Source organism: Lampetra fluviatilis, chromosome 5 (genome assembly GCF_964198595.1).
Source record: "Lampetra fluviatilis chromosome 5, kcLamFluv1.1, whole genome shotgun sequence".
Lineage (NCBI taxonomy): Eukaryota > Metazoa > Chordata > Hyperoartia > Petromyzontiformes > Petromyzontidae > Lampetra > Lampetra fluviatilis.
In genome coordinates this window covers 2,641,866-2,665,390 of record NC_136279.1, presented here as the reverse complement: position 1 = coordinate 2,665,390, position 23,525 = coordinate 2,641,866, and the positions used below count along the sequence as shown (strand labels likewise).

At 44.7% G+C, this 23,525-nt stretch overlaps 1 protein-coding gene across 2 annotated transcripts; it reads right to left on the bottom strand.

Moving 5' to 3' along the window:
• Positions 1-345: 345 nt before the first annotated feature.
• On the bottom strand, positions 346-23,069 carry LOC144932399 (peripheral myelin protein 22-like). 2 transcript variants are annotated; one of them, XM_078856408.1, is made up of 6 exons: positions 22,654-23,069; positions 21,171-21,297; positions 20,527-20,621; positions 20,224-20,329; positions 6,122-6,262; positions 346-2,551 (listed from the first exon to the last, which is right to left on the bottom strand). In XM_078856408.1, exons 2-6 carry the CDS (start codon positions 21,172-21,174, stop codon positions 2,391-2,393), a joined length of 507 nt encoding a protein of 168 aa, XP_078712534.1. In that variant the 5' UTR covers positions 21,175-21,297; positions 22,654-23,069; the 3' UTR covers positions 346-2,390. The 2 variants fall into 2 exon arrangements, with proteins under 2 accessions (XP_078712534.1, XP_078712536.1); XM_078856410.1 differs by lacking the exon at positions 21,171-21,297 and having other exon boundaries at positions 22,654-23,068.
• Between the last annotated feature and the right edge of the window lie 456 nt (positions 23,070-23,525).

Sequence of the window (23,525 nt, the reverse complement as noted above, 5' to 3'; positions counted from 1 at the left end):
TCGTTTAAGAGATGTACATTGAGATCAAACTCACTGTACGCTGTAGTAAGAGGATCACGGTTTACAAGCAATGGATGGATAGGGCAGTCAGTTTCTTTGCATAAAATACATGCTGTATGCCTCGGCCTTTTGGACAAATGTATCTCATCAGCGTGATTTCAAGCGGGCAAGCCATGTACCGTGTTTGACTTGCAGGGTCTCATCAGCAAAGTCAGGCCTCTTCTGAATTTGTTGCTGCCAACGCGTGACTTCTGCCGTGTGGAAGTATCAATGGCCGTATTTATTTGTGTACAGTACACGAAGGTAAACAAAACACAACCATTGAAATATTTAAAACAAGAGTTTTATTTCAGGCTGAGCAACAGAATGTCATCGTAGACACGGCATGACTGCATTTCGAGTACAGTGTATTGGATTATTATTGACTTTCAATTGTCCATTATTGAAAAAATAAATCCCATAAAATTTGATTGGTCTCTTTGGCTACTCATTGAGGACCACCCAGTGAATCCTTGGATAGCATTCGGTCACAGTTGCAACCGTACGACTTGCACCTCCTTCCGTGACTGCCTTGGATTGGATAAACACTTGTAGCTGGTGTGATGCCCACCAACATTTAAACGTGCCACGTCCAAGAGCCCCCACAGAATCCTGATATATAGCGTGAACGCACAACACACGTACAAAATATTACTCGGATCGTAGGTGCGCTGGATTTAGTAGGGTGTTCTTTTTCGACGCGTCTATATTGTTAAAAATAATAATAGCACTAAGAGGGTTAACATTACAGTACAAGTGTTTACAATATGCAACGCAGATGTAACGGTAGGTTACTAGTGGAGAGCCCCAGGGTGGTTACTGCTGTTTATGGTAATCACACAGATCACAAGTATCACACGGTCCACTCTTTCCTCTGCACCATTGAAATCTGAATGTGCTTGGAATGGACAATATTGTTTTTTTTCCAATCAACTCATAAGTTTACACGGTCAACTTCGCTAAGGGCATCAACCCGGGTGTAAATACGAAACTTATGCATTTCCCAGCGACAGATCCTACTCGTCGACGAAATTAGTGAGCAAGCCGTTCCCAGTGTTGTCAACTTTGATAAAATGCAGTCATAAATTCTCGAGTAGACGATCGTGTGGATGTACCGCTTGGTCTCAGGTCATTCACGTAATTTCTCGTAATTTTGCACTTAAGTCAACATTTCCAACAACTTTCCGATTGCAAAGTAAATGATCACGCAAAGGGGAGACAAAGACAGACCTCTCTGCACTACCCCAGAAGTCGCTTGGCAATGAAATGTGCAAGGAATCTGGTTATTTTTTGCAGACCCTAATGAACGCGATTGCAAGCAAATTTTTGTTTAGAATGTGCATTGCATGTTTTGTGATACTATTGTCTTTTAGCGTTCGCATAACGCTAACACAAAACGGTTCAACTTAAGCTTACGTATCAACACATTGGATTCCCTATTCAATACATTACCCATTAAAAAAATCATCATACCTAAACAAAGTTCAATTTAAGAAGTCTAGTTTTATTTCTCATGGGAATAAATTGAAATAATCTAGGGGAAAAATGTAAAATACTGCTGAAGAAAAATAGCTAATTATCATTCATATGTTGCACATTACTTTTCTGAAGCACAATATTATGGTATTAGTGTCTTAAATTAAATATGTTTATAAATGTAACTTTGTCCAGATATTATATTTCATAGAAAGCTAAAATAAAGAAAATACCTGATAATAATACCTTGCATATTTCATAAAGCAGTTTTTTTTGCCACTATTAATACACTGTACTGTAAGCATTGTAGTCAAGGCTTTTTACGTGAAGACTAGTCCTTGAGGGATGCCCCATCATAATCTCGTGATTTTAAATTAACAAATACAATGAAGATACTTCTTAAAACTTTACATGCTGTTATTTTTTTGCATAGATTTCAGCAAGCAATGGAAGTCTTTTGGGCATAGACTTTAGCTCTTAAAAGATTCACGTAATCAATGTTAGAACATGAAACATTTAAAATGTAAAAATGTTATGCAGAAAACATGCTCACTATCATTATTGTTAAGTACTATCGATTGCATACTTCACAGATGAAAATACATTAATATTTATGCAGTTTCACTTCTTATGATGCCTCGGTTAAGTAACACGTGAAATCATAAAATCAAATGTTACGTCTATGACTCCTATTGCATTCTTGAACAATGAACTCGTCTATTTACAAACATGTACAAAATGAAAGCATTGTAAGTTTTTGAGGACTTGTGGCATCGTCTGCAAAGGGAGTACAGTGATTATGACAAAAAACAAAAAAGTACTCCAACCAGGAAAAGCACCCTTGACCCCACCCGGGAAACACGTGCCCGCTCAAACTATTCCTTCTTTCGCAAAAAGCAGTATATGATGCCGCTGAGGAAAGTGAGGGGAAAGGCGACCCACGCTAGGATATAGGAGTAGCCGGGGCCGCTGGAGGGCAGGTGCTGAGGCTGGAACCAGCCGACGTAAATGGATGCAGCGGTCAAAACGCAGGCACCTGTAACAGAGAGAGAGGGGCGGGGGGCACACGAACGCGGCACCGTCACGTTACGCTGGACTTTCATCACGCAAATGTGAATGCAGAAAACAAACTTGTTAGGTGGGTGGGTTGGCGTAGGTTGGGTGGGTGTGTTTGTTGTTAAAATACAAGTTCATAGAAGTTGCGGAAATAGTCATAAATGTTTCTGTGTAACTACACCCTTCAATTACAGACTAATTGGCTAATTGCAGGGTTGTTTACGGAAATATGGTTTTCCTCGGACCCAAAAATATTCGATGTTTTCAGGGACTGTTACACTGTTACCACAATGACACATTTTACTTCCTCGTGGAGAAACAGATGTTTGCACCAAAGAGCCATCTCACCTCTCCTTCACATTTTAAACAACGGAATAAATTTTCACCTGCCAGGAACATTTGTGCTCTCCATAGCCAGCATGCACGAGTGGGGGCTTTTTTTGTGGCTGCCATGAAAAGTCTTGAATTTTGAATCACGTGTGCACGTATTAATGCATCCAATGAATATGCGATGCGAATGTGTGAATGTGGAAGGAACAAGAAACCAATGTTCCTAACCATAAAAAAATATCCCGTATATGCCCACAGTGTGAATAAACAACATATCGCTTTATTGCTTAATGATAACTTCAAATAACTGTGTATTAATACTATCAATTAATTACAACAGCTGGTTTTATACTTTTGTCAAAAGTAACTGCCGCAGCTTCAAGGGAGGCCTTGCGGGTGGTGGTCATTTTTTCTTGACGAGGTCCTCTGTGTGAACTCAGCAGTTTGCTGGGAATTTACGAGTTTCTCCTGGCGCGCTCCGTTTCTTAGCCGTGACGGCGAGGTGGGATTCATCATGCAAACAGAGGCGTACAAATATTTAAACAGGATGCCGAAATATTTCCCCAAAGAGAGAAAAGGTAAGGCAAGCCTCCTGCAAGTCAGTTGCTGCTGCAGAGAAGACCACGTTGGAAATAAAAGTTACAAATCAAAGTTGGAAGTGAGGGGCTTTCCACGTTGGACTGCACTCGTGGGCCTATTTGAGCCCACGTGGGCAAACGCATTCACCCCCTCCTTAGCATTGGCAACAATTGCTGACATGTACCCAAAGGTGCCTCCATGTAAGAATGCCTCTGCCCACACAACGGAAGAATGCGGTAGGGAAATTTGAACAAATGCGTGTGCCTATACGACGGCTTTGCGCAAGTGCTGAGCAGACCAAATGTAAGCAAATGTTTTACATCGCCCTCGAGCTGAAACAAAATAGGGCCCCTATTCGAATGTCCTTTGTAATGACAGCTATTCACTCGGCAATCATTGTACGATATCAGGGATTTAGCAAAAGGTAACCGTTAATGTTTAATTATGTTCATAAATCGAACTCAACCTAGCATTTTTACATTTTATTTGATGAAATCGTGTAAAACTGCTGAAGCGGCAATAATGTATCTTATCTCAAATGTATGTTCCTACTCACAAGATAACCAATGCAATTTTAAATGTCTAAGGCCTCAGGGAGGTCTCTTTCCATTGTATGTATAACATTTGTAAACTCCAAAGCAATACATGCCACTCTAAATGAAGATGAATACAGCTGCCATTTTTTGCAAAGCTCGCTCTCATTCTACAAACAATATCAGGTCTAACTGATATTCTACATGTGGTACCTTGGTCCCAAGGTACGTGTTTAGCACCAAAGATATTTGGAGGATAATAGCCAATGCTGTGGAAATGCCTTCTGCCAACACTCAAATCTTTGTGTTTATAGGGCTGTTTATTTAAATTATTATATTGAAACCCCTTATCCACATATTCTCAACCCTAAAACTCTTAATTGTCCTACCAAGCCACATTTTCCTTTATACAGTTTTTGCAAGCACATCTGTGAAGCTTCATTGACAATATTACATTTTTGGTCATATATTCCAATGAGTAATGACTCATGAAATGGAAATGTGCAATGTCCTAAGCGAATGCCACATCGTTTCTAGAATCCACCTACAATATGTATCTTTCATCGTTTAAGTTCGCATACAACGTTGCAGGCTACATTCGTTCATCTTGCATCTCTAGAATGTTTTGGTCAATAATTTATTGCTAACCGGGAAGAAATTCATTTTATATTGCTGCCTGAAACAACATGGGGTGGTCTTTTGTTTTTGCTGGATTGTTTCTGCAGCATGCCCAAGTGGAGTGCATTTCCTCATACTGTTGACGATTTTGATGTGTAATGAATTAAATTTGGCACTAATAAACGAGATTACGATTTATTATACAAGTATCACATGCTAAAATATGTAACTGGTGCCAAGCGTAAGGCAGTAGAGTATTATTGGATTCTTTAATCTATCTGTGTAGGGTTGCTTTCAGTAGTGAGGGGGGGGAGCTGGAGGTGGAGGTGAAGTAACTTGCTAATTATTCTTGGTTCTTTCGGTAAAGTCACGTAGAAGGGAAATAATACAATAATATAAATATGAAACAATACAAATTCTCACGACGTTTCGAATGCAACACAAGCAATCATCATCAGGTGTGAAATCATGATGATGGTTGCTTGTATTGCAGTCGAAACGTCGTGAGAATTTTGATTGTTTTATATTATTGAATTATTTCCCTTCTACGTGACTTTGCTGATAGAACCAAGAATATGAATCCCTGCAGTCACGAAAGCTTTAAATCAAAATTTTACTTGCTAATTGTTTCAAACTCCTCACGGGGAGGTCAGAGGCGACCTCTGGATTGCAAGTCCATCGTGCTCACCGTGAGTCCAGGGCTGCGTCTACCCCATACCTCATTGTGGACACGTGCACGATCTTTGAATGGGTGGCATGTGGCATTACTAACGCTACTCTGCATTCTGTACTGCGCTCAGTACAATTGTACAAGGAGATACACATCCAGCCCAAAGATAAGGCAGATCTTAAATAAATACTAATTTACAGCCCTTTATAAATCCACTGATAGATGAAGGCCTCCCAATACCACATCAATCATGGGGTTTGTTCGAGAATGGCCCATCAAAAATAACGATAATGAGCTCGCGTAACATTGCGCTAAAACGTCAATACTATAAAAAGACTTGGTAAAGTTTGGTTTGACGAAGCTTTTTAACGGCTCGTGTTCTTAAAACATCCTCAAATAGAATGTCCCTCCTTGTACCTGCAGCTCGCTTGTTTGGCCTAAGCACGCAGCTCTTAGGCTTCCTGGCGAGCAAAGTTGAGTTGTATGGAGGGGGCAATCTGGCGGTTTTAAAGACGCAACTTATATACTTTATCTATTTTAAGTATTTATTTCTTGTGATTTTCTTTCCTTTCCTATACTCTGCACTCCAATCATTGTTTGTATCCTTTGTTGTTGTAACTTTCTGACCCACCCCCTTCCTGGGCCTCTGTGAAAAGGAGCTTCGCAGCTCATCGGATTTCTCAAGGATAAATCAAGATTCTGAATCTAATGACCTTTCTACCTACGTTGAACAAACCGTATGTAGATTCACCATTACATTACCACTCGGAATCAAGGCATCTGCGTCTTGTCGCAACCGCCACACGTGCGTCTCACTCACACGCCAGAAGCTGCAGCACTCCGGTAATGAAGAATCGGCCGCCCTTCTTCAGCGTGAACAGTTGGCAGACGAAGGCGAAGAATGCGCAGCAGCAGAAGATCACCGACAGGATCATCAGGGCTTGCACCGCCTGAATCCACTCTGCGAACGGGAAGCAATCGTGGCGAACGTCACGAACGTTTGCGACGGGCCGGCGTGTCGAGAGCGCGCGCGAGGCTGCGTACGAAATCAGCCTCGACGAGGAGGCAAAAGTATCCCAAGGAGAGGCCTCTCCAGAACTCCCTCTAGCGGAGGGCCCATCTGCCTGCGAGGGATGTGGGCAAGCAATCGCAGGGCTGTGCCTTTACCTTTTTTGAATATGCTCAACAAGCTCGGGGCGAATACACAGCAAAGATGAAGTCACCGATAGCATTGCAGAATCACACGCGTGCGCAGGTACCAGTGGATACCAGAGAAGGCTATAAACACACTCCCCTTGTCTCTCGTATTCCATGTATTTTTTTAATTAAAATATTTCACCTGGATGGTCCGTTGAGACAGAATACCTCGTTTGCAAGGGTATTAAAAATAAAATTAAAATAGTAACCGTAAAATAACTATTCAGAGTGTCAAGTGACACACAGCAAATACGTGACAGCCGTGTTCAAATGTACAACGTATATATAGAGTGTATGTTTGTGCAATGTCAACATGTATTTACACCGCAGTCGAACACGTGAATGGAGAAAGCATTGTGCACACTTCTGGTACATGCACAATGCGCCCTTTATCGGCAACCAGCGCGGTTGCAAATGTTTTTGCGAGCGTCGCAATTCAAGCTTTCAGTAAAGACATTGCAGGGCGCACGATTTTCCTCCACTCTCCTGTTGCTGCGAAAACACTAAGACCCCCCCTCCCCGCTCCACCTCCCCCCATGAGCGACTCTCGGTTAACGGTCGCCGCTGAGAACCAGATCCTCATCTGTGCTCAGCACCAGCGGTCACTGACTCCCGGACCAGATGTCAATCAGGAAGTTTGGTCGTTATTGGGGTCAACTACTGGGTAAAAAATGGCGGTCACACCGCAAGTTCCCCCCCCCCAACCCTCACCCCCTCCCACAGCTAAACCTTAAAACGGTCGTAAACACGCCACATTTTTCTGCTTCAGGCATTGGTATTTGTTGCTGTTTCTGGGCACTTATCCGTTTTGTATTATGGCGGAACGTTTTTTTTCTTTCTCTCTCGTTTTTACCGTACTTTGTGGGAATGATAGTAATTTTGGCATATTTTCTCGGCAGCTTTAGCTGCTTTAGCTGCTGAGAAAACACTAATAAAACGGATACATATAATACAAAATGGATAAACACCCATAAACTGCAACAAATACCAAGCCTCAAGCAGAAAAATAGCAGCAGCAGGCTATGAATCTCGCACAAGTGCATTTTGTAGAAGTAACGAAGACAGCGACGAACGGCTTGCATGGCCAACACAAATCCAGAGTGCAGTCAGGACGAGGATGTTACACTCACTCGCCGTGGCACAGAGATAAACGTGTCAGACAGCGTTGGAAATGTGTTTGCGTGTGATCTGCAAACATGAAGCGGGTCACTTAACCACTCTCAGCCTTACCCACCAGCAAGCTTCATGTCAGCTAAGGGCAAATCACAATGGGTGCACAGTGGCATTTCTAACATTTGGGTTTTATTACATACAGTTTGTGCAATAAAATAAGACTGCGGCATTTACTTTTTAGCCCTTCGTCCATCGACTGCTACGTGAAGGCCGCTCTCGTGCCGTGTTAGTCATGGGGATTGTTTGACCATACTTCACCACGCTGGTTGGTGTGGCTTGGCGAAGGCGGGGAGCATAGTCCTGGGAGCATAGTATTACAGTAATGTACGGTACAACAATGGATTTTGTCGGACCGACCTCTGCTGACCAAAATGTAGCACAGCCCCGAGTATCCATACAATCTTCGGGTTCAAGTCTGCTTAGCTTGAAAGATCTGACGAAATTGGGCTCATTCTGGGCTATTATGTCATCCATCATCATCAGCAGTGAGCCTTCAAGCATATCCAACGGCTTCATTTCCCATCAAATATTTTCCAGGGCCGCAGCTCCGGATAAAATTAAGTCCCGTGCATATCCGTCTGCGGCGAGCCACTGCGCTGTCAATAAATACGCCTTCATAAGAGCGGATGCCTCGGAACCGTTAGGGAGTGCGAGCCAAGGACACTGGCCTCAATCGTCCCGAACGTGTACGCCCCGTGTACAATAACGCCCAATAATTGCGTCTGATCCTACAGGAGGTGGGCATGGGCAGATCGGGCCCGGCTTGTTGTCGTCACCGTTTTTGGGCCACCGGAATAACATATTTAACATATACGACCTCAGCGTTCAGCCGCAAATCTGTTGGTGGGGGGGGGGGATGTGCGCGTGTGTGTGCCAAACCATTCTTGCGCCCCAGCGAATGCAGCCACACAGCGAGCGAAGGGCCGTGTCCTAAATGGGACTATTAATTACATTTCTCACCGCACCATTCTTCACGATCAAGCCCCCCTCCCCTCGGTGGTAGTGCTCTCTCTCTCTATACTCCCTTTCCTTGAAATTCTGCGCACCTCTCCCAACCCCACCTCCCCTCCATGATATTTGTGTTGCCGCCTGCAGTGCAGAGCGTGAGATGCGGCACATTCATCACAAGAGTTGGGTGTTTCATAGAGGGGCCCGTAGTACGACGTGGCCTAAAGAACACGCCGCGGTCGACGAAGGGGAATGACCGCGGCGGGCAACGTCTCAACATTTCAACGAAAATGTACGGGGGGGGGGCGCACATTTAGACGCTTTTCATCGGTGGAATTGCCGATAATTATGTTTCAAAGCAATACTGCTAAATAACAACCTCAGTTTCGACGTCGTCGTCAACAGCCCTGTCATTTATCTACTGCAGAATTAGAACCTTCCGTTTGTGGATGCCATCTCGCACTCCTTCACATCAGCTGCTCTCGTCACTCCACCTTTGCTGTGGGCATCCTTTTGATCGTGTTCTCTCCTTTTGGCTGCCATTCCGTCACCGCTCTTCTTCATCTGCCATCAACCCTCCATGCGACAAGCGCACTTTACGTTCCTTAACAGTCAATGCGATGTCTTTCATTTGCATGCGTCCTGTCGTCCATGTGCACCTCTCTCTACCGCTCTGTGCAATTGCCTGCGTGCATCTCCGCATGGTTCTGTACAAATCACATTGTCATCTTTTGTGTCATTTCAATTTGCCCTTGTGTATGTGTCTGATCCATATGGTCGCAGCAGGTAATGTGAACCGATTATAAAAAACAAACCCCTCCTGCTTTAGACACATGCCTGTATTCTACTGAAAACAAAAGAGGGAATGTTTAGATTCACGGGGCATAGCTTTGCTGCTGCACTGTTCACGCCCACTAAGAAGGGGGGGGGGGAGATGCACGGGGGGGGGGGGGAGATGCACAAAACCCTCCGAATATTCACGTTGCGGTGCACAAATGACACCACAACGATCGCAATTAGAAAAACCACGCGTGCAGTCGTCCTCGGCTGGAAAGATTGACACCAGTGACATCGCCGCTAATCAAGTGTGCAGGCTGTGCAACTGCACTGGGGTATGTGAGCTGGAGGAGAGGGAAATTAGATGGTGGGGCGTGCTGGGGTGCGGCATTTGATTCCCTGCACCAGGACCCATGCCAACCACACTGCACCACTGGTGGACACCACTGTCAATGTGGTAGACTCCTGAACGTCTTGCTTCAGGGATTTTTCTATCCCCCTTTCTGTGCAGGGGCGTCACCGCCGTCTTGCTGTTTGTATGCTGCACGTCGCTAGACGGATGTGTGTATGTATATATACGCACATACATGCAATGCTTTTTGCATGCATCGTTTGTGCACATGGCTTTTTTTCTGCAGCATGTTTGCACTGTGCATACCGACGGGAGAGGCCGCTTCATGCATGCAGAATAATATTAATCAGTTCATCTTCGTAAATATGAGCACTGCACTGAAGGGGAATCGTTTTGAACGATACTATGATGAGGACAAGTCCGTGTGGGTGATTTAAAGTTCTGCTCTTAAACATTTTCGCCGCTGCTTATGTAGACATAATTGTAGGGAACAAGAGGGTTCATAGAATTCTAAAATCATTATTGGAGTAATTTATTTAAATGCCTTATGTGCACTTTAGACCAGTGTAGTTGCAACCTTGCATTTTATCAGGCATTCCTTTTCCATCACTGGCGTGCGGTTTCAGACTACTGATTTTTAAACCAAAACCTTTTCATGCACGCATTCCTTTCAAGGAAAACCAATTGTGTATGTGTATTACATCATCAGTGGTTTCCCCACCAGAACATATAGCATATTATGAGATAACCACGTTTGTCATTTTTGATTACAAAAAGTGATATTGTCCTTACAGTTTTTGCAAAACATTCACTTGCCAAATAGAAGTTTTTTTTCTTTTTCCGAATGGGCTTTCAATGGATAATAACTGCGTGTATTTTACCGGGGGGCACTGTACCATACTGCGGGAAAACAAACAGTCGTTATTTCCAAGCCAGGAGGCAGGGAGGGCCAGATGCATTGCAATCACCATGTGGCTGCCAGATATCAACTCTGATTTCCAAGTTTGTGAAATCAAGATGTTTTTATTTTTCTTCAAATGAAAACACCAAAGAACCATGACTTCGTGGCTGCGGTACCAAAAACCAGATTCTCGCCCAGTGTTGCCAACTGTTCAAAGCCGAAATTTTACTAACGAACCTCAAAGAGGCACTAGATGTCACCAGATAGACCGTCTAAAGTCAAAAATGTCACTAGAGAATTCACCAAGTATCAAACGCAGTACATTAATCCTCAATATACACATGGAATCGCTCATGCATCTGCATAACGTTCTAATCGAAGAATGTCTCAAAATGTATCCCTCAAAATCAAACAGATTATTTGCTAAACTGCGTCACCATTGGTGTGCACAAGCATCGAGACATAGGTGTTGCGGTTCCTTGTTCAATTCGTCGTGGGTAGCTGTGACAAAATCTTGTCACTTGTAGGGAAACCCACAAAAAAGTTGCTCAATTTAGCGACAAAAACGTGGAGTTGGCAATGATGCGAAGTCTCCTCTGTTGCCGGCATTCTCACACTGGAGTGGGCCGGGGCTCCGCATCGCCCGAGGCCACCCCCCGTCTCACTCCGAACCGCTCTATAATTCCCAGAAAGATGGGAATCTGGAGGCTTAACTTTGCCCGTAAACCACCCTTACTTGCGAGATGCGCACCGCAGCCCTTGCGTCAATCAACACAACAATGCAGCCATTGTTGTGTACCATGGCGCGATAGGTCTGGACACTATGGGAATAAGGCACATTCTATTTCTGCAAGCAACGATACGAAGATACTTTCCTGTAAAAAAAAAATGTTTCCATCATTTACACAAAGAAAAAATTATAGGATTAAATATATATTTTGATTATTGAGGTGGTTAGTGTGCTGCGCTAGCAGTCCAGCTACTGGCGTTAGATCCACAGTGATCGATGGCGAACATCAGTGGAGTGATTGCTGGGCTTCCCGCTTCACCAACCCATGCCGAACTAGTGTGGTGAAGTATGGGTCAAACAACCCTCACATCTAAGGATTGGCTTGACATACAATGTTGTAAATTATGATTTACTATTAAATGCAAGTACGGTGGCAAGGCGTTAAATTATCCGTGACAACATTGTAAGTACGTCAGCCTATATCCGTTGGAAATTGTCGGTGTTTGGCGATATCATCTCACAGCAGGATAATCTTCAGTCTGAAGGACATCGTTATATATCAAGCATTCGAGTTTACTTTGTTGGAGCAAGTGAGAACGCGAGAGCCCAGGCGGATCTCATTTCCAGAATAGTCTCGTGTACCATTTACGGGCACCGTATATATATTTTAATGGGGACATGGCGACCGATCGCAAATAGCTCCAATACCCAAGATGCCCCACAGGAGACAGAGGGCTGTACAGATGAGCAAGAGCGTACTGTTGAGGGTACGCACAGAACAGATGACGATGGGGGATAGAGGGCAAAGGTCAGGATGAGTATCATGACAGTGTACATGCAAAGTTCTCAAATTGATACCCAAAAAGCCAGCTCAAATACCATTACTCGTAATTGTAAATGTTGTGGGTTTGCTCTCGAACACACACCGGTGTGCTGAACTCGTAACGAATTGGCATGTTTTGTTTACGTGAGAAATCTTACTAATGATCTGTGTCGGGTGGTGGCGGGCATAACGACACATTTATACTTCCGTGATGTAACCCAAATTTTTTTTTTTATTAAGGAGCATTACTCGTACTACTCATATCACACAGGTTTAAGGCTCTCTGCTGCAATTTCTTCTTACAACGGGGAATGCAACTTGGGAAATGTTAAACCCAAATTGCTTAATGTTGTTATTTCAATAACGCTCGCTTAACAGATTTAGAGCAATTTCTGGAATTGCAAAACCACGATCGCCTCCCGTCGTGGCACCTCAATCGCTCGGCGTTCACCCTTTTCTGCGTCTCATATAAGGTCACACCCATTCATATAAGGTGGCACTCATTACACACAAGGTGCTTGCCACCAATGAACCACAGTTACCTTGCTGAGGAGCGTAAACCATCACGTATCCTCTCGCAGAAGCAGTGGTTTTTGGCTGCCTATTGAACAAAGATGGTCACCACATCGCACGCTTTCAGATGCGCTTCTGCGGTCGTCTGGAACTCTCTTCCTTCCGATATTAGGAAACTCATTCTTGAGAAGTGCCTTTTGTGTGTAGTTTGTTGTCCTTCCCCCGCACCTCCAATTTGCACGGCTGGCTACGTAGGGTGCGAAAGAAGTTCAACATACATTTGATCGCCTCTCAGACAAAGAGACGTGCAAAATGTAGTCTTTATTTTCCAACTGAACCAAACGGTACGAAAAGTGAGCTGCGTCGTCAGGGTTCCGCTGCCCTCTGGGCTGAGCAGCAGGGTCTATCATAAACTGGTGTGATCGAAGGGCGTGACGGTGGTGGTGTCGAGCGCTTTCCACCAGCTGCCATAGCTATATTGGGTCAGTGGAGTTGGCAAAATCACGCGGTCCGAGTTACGGTCATCTCCTATGACAGGTCGATGCCAGGCAGGAGTTTTTTCGTCTGGTGTACACTGGTTGTTCATCTGATGGTGGCGACGAATCACGTGGCCTTGTATAGCCCTGTTCCTGCCACACGGTCGCCCCTTTCGCTGCTCCACCCAGTTCATCAAGGTGCGCTGCTGTCGGAGCTGGCGATAAAGGAGTTGCCGTCGTTTTTTTAATAGGTGCATCCGTCGGACGTTTTGCTGCCAGCAAACACGCTGCAGAAAGTGGCGGGCATTACGGCACGTCTATCTGCGGAGGGTCAGATCCGTCCTCGTGCCATGTCAGACCTCATAAGTTGAGGCCTAAGGCATCAATGATGGGTGGTGCGGCAGGTCAAATGGATATTACTCCTATCCAGTGTCCTAGTAATAGCTCTGCAATGGGTGCAGCTGCCGTTTTGCACACATTGCACACTGGGTCGGGGCGGCACATTTCCAGAATTTTTTTGGGGCATTGCAAAACGTCACATTTTTGCAATGCCAGCACGGGCCTCTCTATGAAACACCCAACTCTTGTGATGAATGTGCACTTAACAGTCACCCATTCTACATTTCACCACAGACCCCCCTATCAGACAAATATATGTGCACAATTTCACGTTTCCCCTCTTTTTTTATTACACTTTATTTTATCATTTAAATTTTATTTTATGGCATACTCAGAGATGGCAGAGTCACAGGAAATTGGATTTGTGCAGTAGGGCCAGGCACATCTTGAAGTCTTTTGCTTCTTGTGAAGCCTAAAATACGCGACTAACTGCTCTTGGCAAATATTAATTATTAATTTAGAGCCCTCCATCAATCCACTGCCTGATGAAGGCCTCCCAAAACTACGATGGTCATAAGGCGTTGTTTGACCAAAATACTTCATCACGCAACTCAGTGCTGGTTGGTAACGGTGGGGCCCAGGAGGACCAATTCAAATCATCTCTCATCACCGATGCTCGCTGTGGCTGGGAATTTAACTTAGGTCAAGGGCTTCATAGCGCACTCACAATTGCACCACTGCTCCATTCCACCCACACTTCTCTCAGCCACTGGAAATGATTTAGAACGTGGTGAATCTACTCTCCAATGCCTCCAACAGACAATCCGGTTGCCCATTGTATTTAAACCGTCCAATCTGCAAGGGTGCACGGTACACGGAACGTACCTGGCTGCACACAAAACCGTCTCATGCTTCGATTGGTCGGCAAAGGCGCTCGTGATTGATGCCTGGCCCCAAAAATCAATTGTGTAGGATCAATTAGCGAAAAGTGCACTTTGCATAATTGCAACCCGTGTGAGCAGTTGCGCGGAGCTTCCTGAGTCCACGCACGCAGCCGTGCGCGCCCCAGAGAGTTGCCTTCTCCCATTGCAAACGTAAACCCCAAACTCCAAATGCTTCCCTTTCACAAATTATTGATCATTTGTTTAAAGGTACGTATCCTGCATTCTTTATTCTTCGTTCAAACGGTAACACGAACCTGAGATTTTTGTGTGTGTGATTTTGTAAAAAAATTTCATATCCACGTTGGAAAATGATGGCGATCACGAGTTTCACGTAGAGTGGAAAACACCGCCAGTGTCCTGCTGGTCACAGTCTCGGCATTGTGTTGCCTTTGTCAGCCAACCGCAGTTCTGTTCCCATTCTTGATCAAGTTAACTCATGGAAATTGTGCAATCAAGGTGACTTTAGTGGCGAGCTCATCCATCGGTGTTTTTCTTCCCCTAATCCGCTCCTACGTGGATCTCTGACTTTGATGCAATTCACAACTTTGTCTCACCCTGGTGTAGTCATAGATTAAACCAGACGGACATGTGCCAAGCACCTAGCCTGTGGCATCTCTGACGTTTAGCTTTACCACACCACCACTGGCTTTATCACACTATAGATTTCTTTACCATACCACTGGCTCTACCACACTACCACTGGCTCTATCACACTACCACTGACTCTACCACACTACCACTGGCTTCACTACAACACTTGGTTTTGCCTTCAGCCCAAACGTCACCCTCAGGCCGTTTTGCTGACACCCGTGGACAAGTCGGCTCACATCCATAGCCTGCTTGGCCTTTGTTTTTGGCTTATTTGGGTGAAGACTTTGGGCCCACCTGACCTGATTGGCTCACTTCCCTAACTCAGCAGCTGACTGGCTCGGCAGCCGAGTTCGGCTGGTTCAGCTGCGGCTCTCCTCAGCTCAACCGTGTGTCCTCAACAAACCCGTTTCGTACCTATCCTCTGCGCGATTTCACAACCAACTCCTTTCCCTGTGACCCAATCAACGTCTGCAACTCCTTCAAAAACTGTTTTTGTTGTTGTTTTTGAAGTGTTCCGTAACGGTCACACACCTCGGCTCTCCGCTTTTCACAATTTCCATCTTCTTGCTTGGTGACCCTGAATGCACGGCTTCGTTATTGACCACCACACCAAAGTGATTGGCACTCCGTGGTCTTCGACTCCGCTGACCCCACCTCACTCTCTCTTCTCTCTCCCCATTTCGGTGCTCCCTCCTCTTGGCTTAGTCCCCAATTTCGTCCATCGCAACATTCCAAAAACTGAAGTCTTCTGTATTCGTGAAAAGTCTGTCCCCAGTGAAGATTCCACTCACGAACTCTCAACATTTCTTAAAGTTAATTTACAACCTAAAAACTTGCCCGTGAGCTATTCTTCCTTTACATCACGCAAATTTTCACACCTGAACAATACATATACTGTGTATATCTCAGATCCATCACTTCTTTAACCCTGTTGCTCCTGGAATAATTAATCATCATTAGGTCTTCGCATGTCTACGATATCCCTCCAGATCCAACGATGCTACAAAGTAGCTCGTTCCGAAGCGTGAGCTGCTCCCATCGCTCAATCTCCAAGGAGATTGTCTTCTCAGGTGTGTTCCCTCCTTTTGGTAGCCACTACCGTCGATGTGCCATCATCCATTCTAGCAATATGTCCTACGCAAGCCCACTTACTTTTCTCGAGTCAAATTGATGTCGCTGAATTGTCTTTTTTTCTCTAACACACATCCCAAGTATTTACACGTCTGAGCTTTTGTTCCATCTCTGTCAATGTCCACATTCCTGATGCGTATGCATTGACTGAAATGGTTGGTGAGGTCTTAAATCCAGAAGTGGATTCTTGTGGCTAATGATGTTGATAAGAGGCCTGTCGCAGTGTCTTCCAAAGTCGTTTTGTCATCCCTTTTGTAATTTTTGGAAAATATCTTTCATTCATAAGGTGCTAAATCACGTAACCAAATAGTGTTTTCAGTACAGCACTACTCCTTTTGGCCTTGCTGAAGTGGAGGAACGAGGCCACAGAAAACAACGTTAGAAGATAACAGAAGTTGCCCTCTGATCATCTTCAATGGTCCACCAGTTGCATGCATCTCTAGATTGCTGCACACCGTGTCACATTAATGCTGCAACATGCAGGGACTCGAATTTGTTTCATTCATATCAACAAAACGCCTCTGCAAGCAGCGAGATAAGCAATACCGCGGCACGGTCCCACGACACTGGCGTCAATGTCACATCAGGAAATGCTCTCATGTTGTTTATCTGCGTGTAGCCGAGGTCAGACTGGATACATAGCATGATTTGGGCCCCGTTTTCCTGGAGATGGTTGTGAGGGCGATCAGGATAAGGGCCTTTTATTGTGTCTCGGCATCATGGCTTTGAGTCGGGCCTCTGAGATTTTTCGGTTTATTTGTTGGGTATGACGCGGCGCCGTGGTCAGCGAGGAATGAAACAGGGCCTCCCAGCCGCCTTCCCCATGCCTCGTAGCTCGTTACTGAGGCACCTGAGGCCTATGGGCCTTGGTGCAGCCACACCGCCCATCTGTGAAAAAGATCTTCATAGCTCATCGGATTCCTCCTGACTCAATAGCTACACCGCTGGTTTATAATTTTTTTGGTACTAATGTCAATCAACCGTTGAACGAGGGCCTCCCCACTTTACGTGGGTCGCAGGACTATTTGACCGTACTTCACCGCACCGATCAGAGAGGTAACGTAGTACAGTACAACAATGGATTTTTCTGCACTGACCTTGGCTTGCCTATAATGTAGCCTCACAGCAGGAGCAGCCTACCACACAATACATTATGCATGATGGTCACCCATCTGTCCTGAACGCAGCCTCTTCACTGTCCTATGAAGAGGCTGCATTGCAGCATGTGGAATTTGCAAAACGTTTTGAGATATATTTGTTGTTGTTGTAGCCATCTGATGGTTACACAAATGCAGTGGTGTAAATTAATGTTACAATCACAAAATAACAATAAATCAATGGTAACATAGCAGTGTCATGAGGTTCATAGCCCATAAGTGGTGCCACACGTGTGTTTAACATGGACAAGGGCAGTGTTAGGCTGTTGTTACAATGCGGATCATGTTCACACCCACCTTTGGCAACCTCAGTTTAGCAAACCATAATTATTATAGTCACACATCAAAAGGCAATATTTTCCCCGAGTCAACACAATTTCTTATACTTAGGTTGTAAAAATGTAGGTTATTTATATAAAAAGAGAACTAATAAATGTTTTAACAACATCCATTATTCACAATTATCTGAATATACAAAGCATCATGTTTAATAGATGAGTATTCTGTCAATATTGAATTTCATTTTTAATGTCGCATTTTTTGGCATTGAGAAAAGCCCTTTGAAGTATTATTTTTAAAGTTGGTAAATAAGAGGTCGGCCAAACGGCTCCGAGGATAGAGCGCTGAGCCAGCAACGCTGAGATGTTGGGTTCGAATCTGAGTTTTAGCCGCCTGTGAATCAACCAGGTTCTCAAGTCTAGCGGTGTTGATGGAGCCAGCTCAGTCAACGATGGCTAAACAAATGCCAAGGAACTTGGTGCAATCTGTTTTGTCTTGTGTGGCACTTTTTTTCTTGTATTGAGCGTTGCAATTTTAAACGTGTACAGTGCTTTGTGATCTTTCTATGAACAGTGTCAACATTTTTTTTCTCATATTTATTTTTTAATAACCCATCACGTAACATTTGCTTTTGAACTTAAAATCCAGCTCTGACTATTACAAATGTATTCGTTTAACTGTTAGAAGACGAACAAATCTTACAAAAAAGTGTAGAGGAATTGTGACCCCTATTGTGGATAAAAAAGAGGTCACTTCTGAAAACTTTTCTGCAGCTATTCTCCGACACATGCAACATCCTGAGATTTTCCAACGAATTATTTGTCACGTGACATGTGGTGCTGATATGACAATTGGGAATAAATTAAATACATTTACCAACAAATGATATATATCTTGTCAACAAGAGAAAATTTGTTTTATTCACGCAATTTTGTGTTCGTGATTTTCATAGATGCATCACTCATGTCGAGTATGAGTAATAATTTTAAATATATTATTTTAAGTAGAATCATAAAGTATTCTTGGACTTGTATTTCCGCAGTTGATATTAGTTTACAAATAAAATGGCAAGGGTGCTACTGGTCTTGTTACATGACACTGCCTCATTCCCCCTATACAACGTTGTCTCATTGCTCAGGCACTTCGGTTTGGCCAGTAGAGTTGGCTTGCTCTACTGATTCAAAAGCGAAACACAAGTTAAATACAACGCAATGTGTATGCACTTGGTAACTGATTCCCATCACAAGGATAAAATGGCCGTCAGATTTTAAATGAAACTCAAGGGACTTGGGATCCTTAGTTTGTTCCATTATTAGCTTGTACTCGCCCATTTCTGATGTGAATCTGTTCTCTGGCAAAAGTTCACGTTTATTCTCGTAATAAAAAAAACAATAGATGTGTACTTAAGTCACCTTTATTCCTTCTAAAACGGCCCAAATCATTATTTTGTTTTATTGTTCTATAATTCGGAAAGTTTATTTTGGCAACCACGTGTATCTGGCTCATTATGCTTATTTTCATCGCAACACTTAGCAAATCCCTTTAGGACACGCCTACACAAAGAACTACAACCACGTGCAGCTTATACAGCACCGAGTGGACTCATCGCCGGCCCTCTCCTGACCTTTACGGTTGTGGTGTTACGCAATGCATAAATCACACAACTTATAATAGGGTGTTTCCCCTTTTTTCTGGCAACAAAACTGAAACCTTTTGACGAGGAATCATGTGTGCATTAACCACAATACTTGTGGTCAAAATGCAAACAAAAAACACACTTATAATATATGCATTGTCCTTGAAACTAATTGGTCCACACCAGAGACGGCTTTCTTTTGTGCCTCGTCTCAATTGGTGCATTTTGACCACAAGTATTGTGGTTAATGCACACATGATTCCTCGTAAAAAGGTTTCAGTTTTGTTGCCAGAAAAAAAGGGAAAAACCCTATTATTATATTTTGATACTGGCAAAGGAGGTCTAATGATGTATACAACTTATCGTTAAAATGTTTCCTCAAATATTACAAAAGCACATCCCAAAATCACAAGCAATGGCTAAGTTAGTGCTGACATGAACGTAGCGCAAAAGAGCGTGGAGGTATTTAGCTGACTCTGGTAGTTCCCAAATATAGTTTGGCTATTTTAAAATCACACGACCAGCTACACATTCAGAAACACACCCCTTCACTCACCCATCACCCAGTTCAATACCAAAATGTTGACAATGGTTCAACCCATGCACATCCTGCCGTTATTTATTCATTCAGATATATTTTTCTCGTTCAAACCAATTCTATTTTTATCGCGAAGGCCAGAGATCTGAGGGCCTCTAAATGAATTAGGAATGTCAACCCCAGAGGGTCAAACAACGTAATCGGTTTAACCACATGGCTAGTCTTGAAATATATCCTAAAGATAATATATGCAATATTGTACATGATATCAATTGACACATATTTTAATCTCACTATATGGATCAACACAGATAGAGTATTAAATTAGCATAGCATGGCGGAATGTAATATTACAAATGCTAATCCTGCTGTGCATCTTTGACGATGCCTTAGCGATGGTAATAAATAATGGTTTACCTGCATCTTCGTTCTTGTAATTGATATCATTGCACTTCCATTCTTCTTTATAAATGTGGCAAGAATACCACAGATCTGTGACGTTGCTCTCCGCAACCCACCATGACTAAAAAAAACACATACACACAGATACAAATACAGTTGTGAATCAAAACACCACCACCACCACCACAACCGAACCGACTGCAAATATTCAAAATATCACACTGCAAGACAAAAAAATAATGCCCATTCCACTTGTTCAGGAGAACGGGGGGTGAGGAGGCGGGGGAACAAAAGCGACGATCAGCAAAATGTGCTCACGCTGTCGATGGTTGAGACGAAGAGCAACACAATGGGCACGATGTGCAGGAAGATCACGAACAAAAGTAGCAGGAACATAGTTGCCCGACGGTCACCTGCAAAGAGAGCATCTCGCTTGATTCCGCAGCGGGGAGCCGACAACAACTTACCGCACGCGAAGCTTCAACGAGTCGTGCCGTCGCTGGAATGTGTTCATTTACAAACGCGGGGGGGTGGGGAGGGGGGCCTCACTAACTTCTCTCCTGCCGTGTCAACCGACGCGCCACGTTATACAGCGACGTTGTTTGTTTATCTATTTTCGCCATCTCATTCGTCGCGTCTCACGGCGCCAAAGTGCGTCATTTCCACCACCCCCCAGCACATTCATATTGTGATGATGATTATTATTCTAACAGTTGATTTGGCTCGGTCACTATAGCAGCAATTTCTGTTTGTTGTAACACCCCCCTCCCCCCCATTGCTTAAACATAGAGGTAACACGATTCTCGACCGGCCCAACAATGATGTCACGTCCCTGAAAAGGCGATGCCCCAAGCGGGCGTTTATAAATACCACCCGAAGAGCAGTAGCAGCAAGCAGCAGCAGCATCTGCCCAACTATCCAGCCGCACGTTTCGCATTGCTCCACCACGCACAAGGACCCACCCATGCAACCTCACCGCCATCTGGGTCATTCTGTTTGAATAGGTGGCGTGTGTCCGTGGGTCAGTGTCTTTCGCACACTCGAGGGCTTTTGTTGTTATTGTTGTTGTTGTTGCGGTGAGCGTCCTTGCTGCCAACGCAATTCGCGAACACAATTTGCCATTCACTTCCCGTGACATATGAAGGACCTTTACACAACCGAACGTGCATGTTATGAGCGGAACAAACATTTTTCACTTTCTTTTTACTTACACACACGCATCACGCACACGCACGCCCCCGTCCAACACGTGTAATGTATGTTGAACTTAGTTCGCACCGCACGTAGCCAACATCGAGGTCAATAGCTTTTTTGTGTGTTTAGTTTATTGGCCTTCCCCCGGCACCTCCGATTTAGCACGGTTGGCTACGTGCGGTGCGAAAGAAGTTCAACATACACACCGTACAGCCGTGCTCATCGGAGGTGCCGAGAGGGGGGGTAGTTGGAAGGACAACAAACAAAAACACACACAACAACAACAACAAAATAGCCAACACTCCAATGCAATACGCGGCCGAATGTCTATGCATGGAATGTAACGTTTGAAAATTGGCAGCCGAAATCGCGGATTCACTCAACAACCAGGCCAGGAGGTGAGAGCCCGCCAGGGTTGACCACTCGCAGTAGTCACTCCTGGTGGTCAACAACACCAACACCCCCAACACCACCACCCCTAACACCACTCTCTGTTTGCGCAGAATCACTTTAAGATGTTTTCTTGTTCATGTTTAGCTTTTTTGTTTGTTGCGGTTGCCACCGACTCAAGAGCCGAATGGCTCACAGGGCTCTACCAAATAGATGAAACTGAAAAAATGAAACTGAAACTCTCGCTCTGACCCACACCGAACACATTTGGCACCGATGCCGTTCTAGTTCAATTGTACTGTGCGAACAAACATATCGGAACGCTGCAAACAGAGTTTTTTCCTCTCTCTCCTCCCGAGCCTTGCTATTTGTTCTCTTTGCGTATATGACAGCGCATCTGCAGTTGAAAGAATGTTTGTAACGAGCAAACAACAACAAAAAACAAACCGCTCGTTTTCGTTTCTCAAAGCAACAACAACGAAGAAGAGCTTACACTTTTATACAAAGCGTCACACCGAATATTCTGCCCGGTAGATTAACGAATAAACGCGGTTCTATTTCTGTGTTGTGTAAAAGTATCGGATTCTGTCTGCCCGGGTTGCCAGGACGCGTTCCCCGTGTCTCTCTCTGCTGCTCCGACTGCGGCAGCTAACGGGCACTGCCCCGTCGCTGATGCAGGCGAGGAGGAGGCTGAATTATTCTCTCCCAGGACGACAACAAAAATCCCAACACTTTCAAAGTTTATTTGTTGAATTAGTTTTCCTCTCATCCCCCACCCACCCCCCATCCTCGCTATCTCTCTCTCCAACACAGGTCAGCGGCCACCTCCGTTGTGAGTATGTGTGACAATTGCGCACTTACTTGCACGCTCACGGCAGAGCAAGATATGTTGGGGAGAAAGAGAAGATGAAGCTACGGCGAATTCTTAAGAAGAATTAGATGTGAAACCGCTTTCTCCCGGCGGGTCGAACGAGCAGAGAGCCGGACGGGACCGGCACTGAGAGAGAGAGAGAAGACTGAGACGTGAGGAGTCACTTCGCAAGTGGAGATGGAGCGAGACCAACGCCCAAAGCTCACGGCTTGCGGCAGAGAGATGAGATGGGGAGGGGATGGGATCGGGAGGGCTTCATGCGTCACGGCGGGGCGTGACGACTGCGCATCGCCGCACACTCCAGGACTGCAGCGGCAGCAACGGCAGCAGGGTCCTGTCCGGCACGGCAGGAATTGGGTGATGGTGATGATGATGGGGGGGGAGTAGGATGGGAGGAGGAGGAGACCCATCGCACTTGTTTACAAAGGGCCCCTTTCCCCACCCCCCAGCCAGGCTCGGTGTTAGGGGATTGGATGCGTGGTGGTGGTAGCACTGGGGCGGTCACTCCCTCCTCGTGGCTCCGTGCGTGTGGGTGGGTTGGTTTTTTTTGCATCTCTAGAATTTGGTGGGCGTTGGCCGCAATGCTGCATTTGGCCAAAAAAAACGAGCATTACCAAGTTGACATCATGAGTCAAACAATCAAACGGGTGTGACAGACACAAATGTGTGGTTAAACATTGGCACGTCAAACGGAAAATACATTTGCAACTTGGCGGATCCGTTATTTATTATTCGGCTGTAATGATTTTAGTTGTTTTCTTCTTCGTGTATACATAGAAACTCCACCTCCTTTGTCTTAACGAGCGCCCTGCCAAATAGCGACGTGAGCTTTAAATGAAAGGTATGAGCGCCCACGGTGGGC

Bases quoted from the DNA above. Each gene is read 5' to 3' on its own strand.
- LOC144932399 (XM_078856408.1), bottom strand. The intron at 20,330-20,526 runs GTGAGCACATTT...TGTTTTTTTTAG, and splicing joins TCGTCTCAACCATCGACAGC to TCATGGTGGGTTGCGGAGAG. The intron at 6,263-20,223 runs GTAAACCATTAT...TCCCGTTCGCAG, and splicing joins TTACAAGAACGAAGATGCAG to AGTGGATTCAGGCGGTGCAA.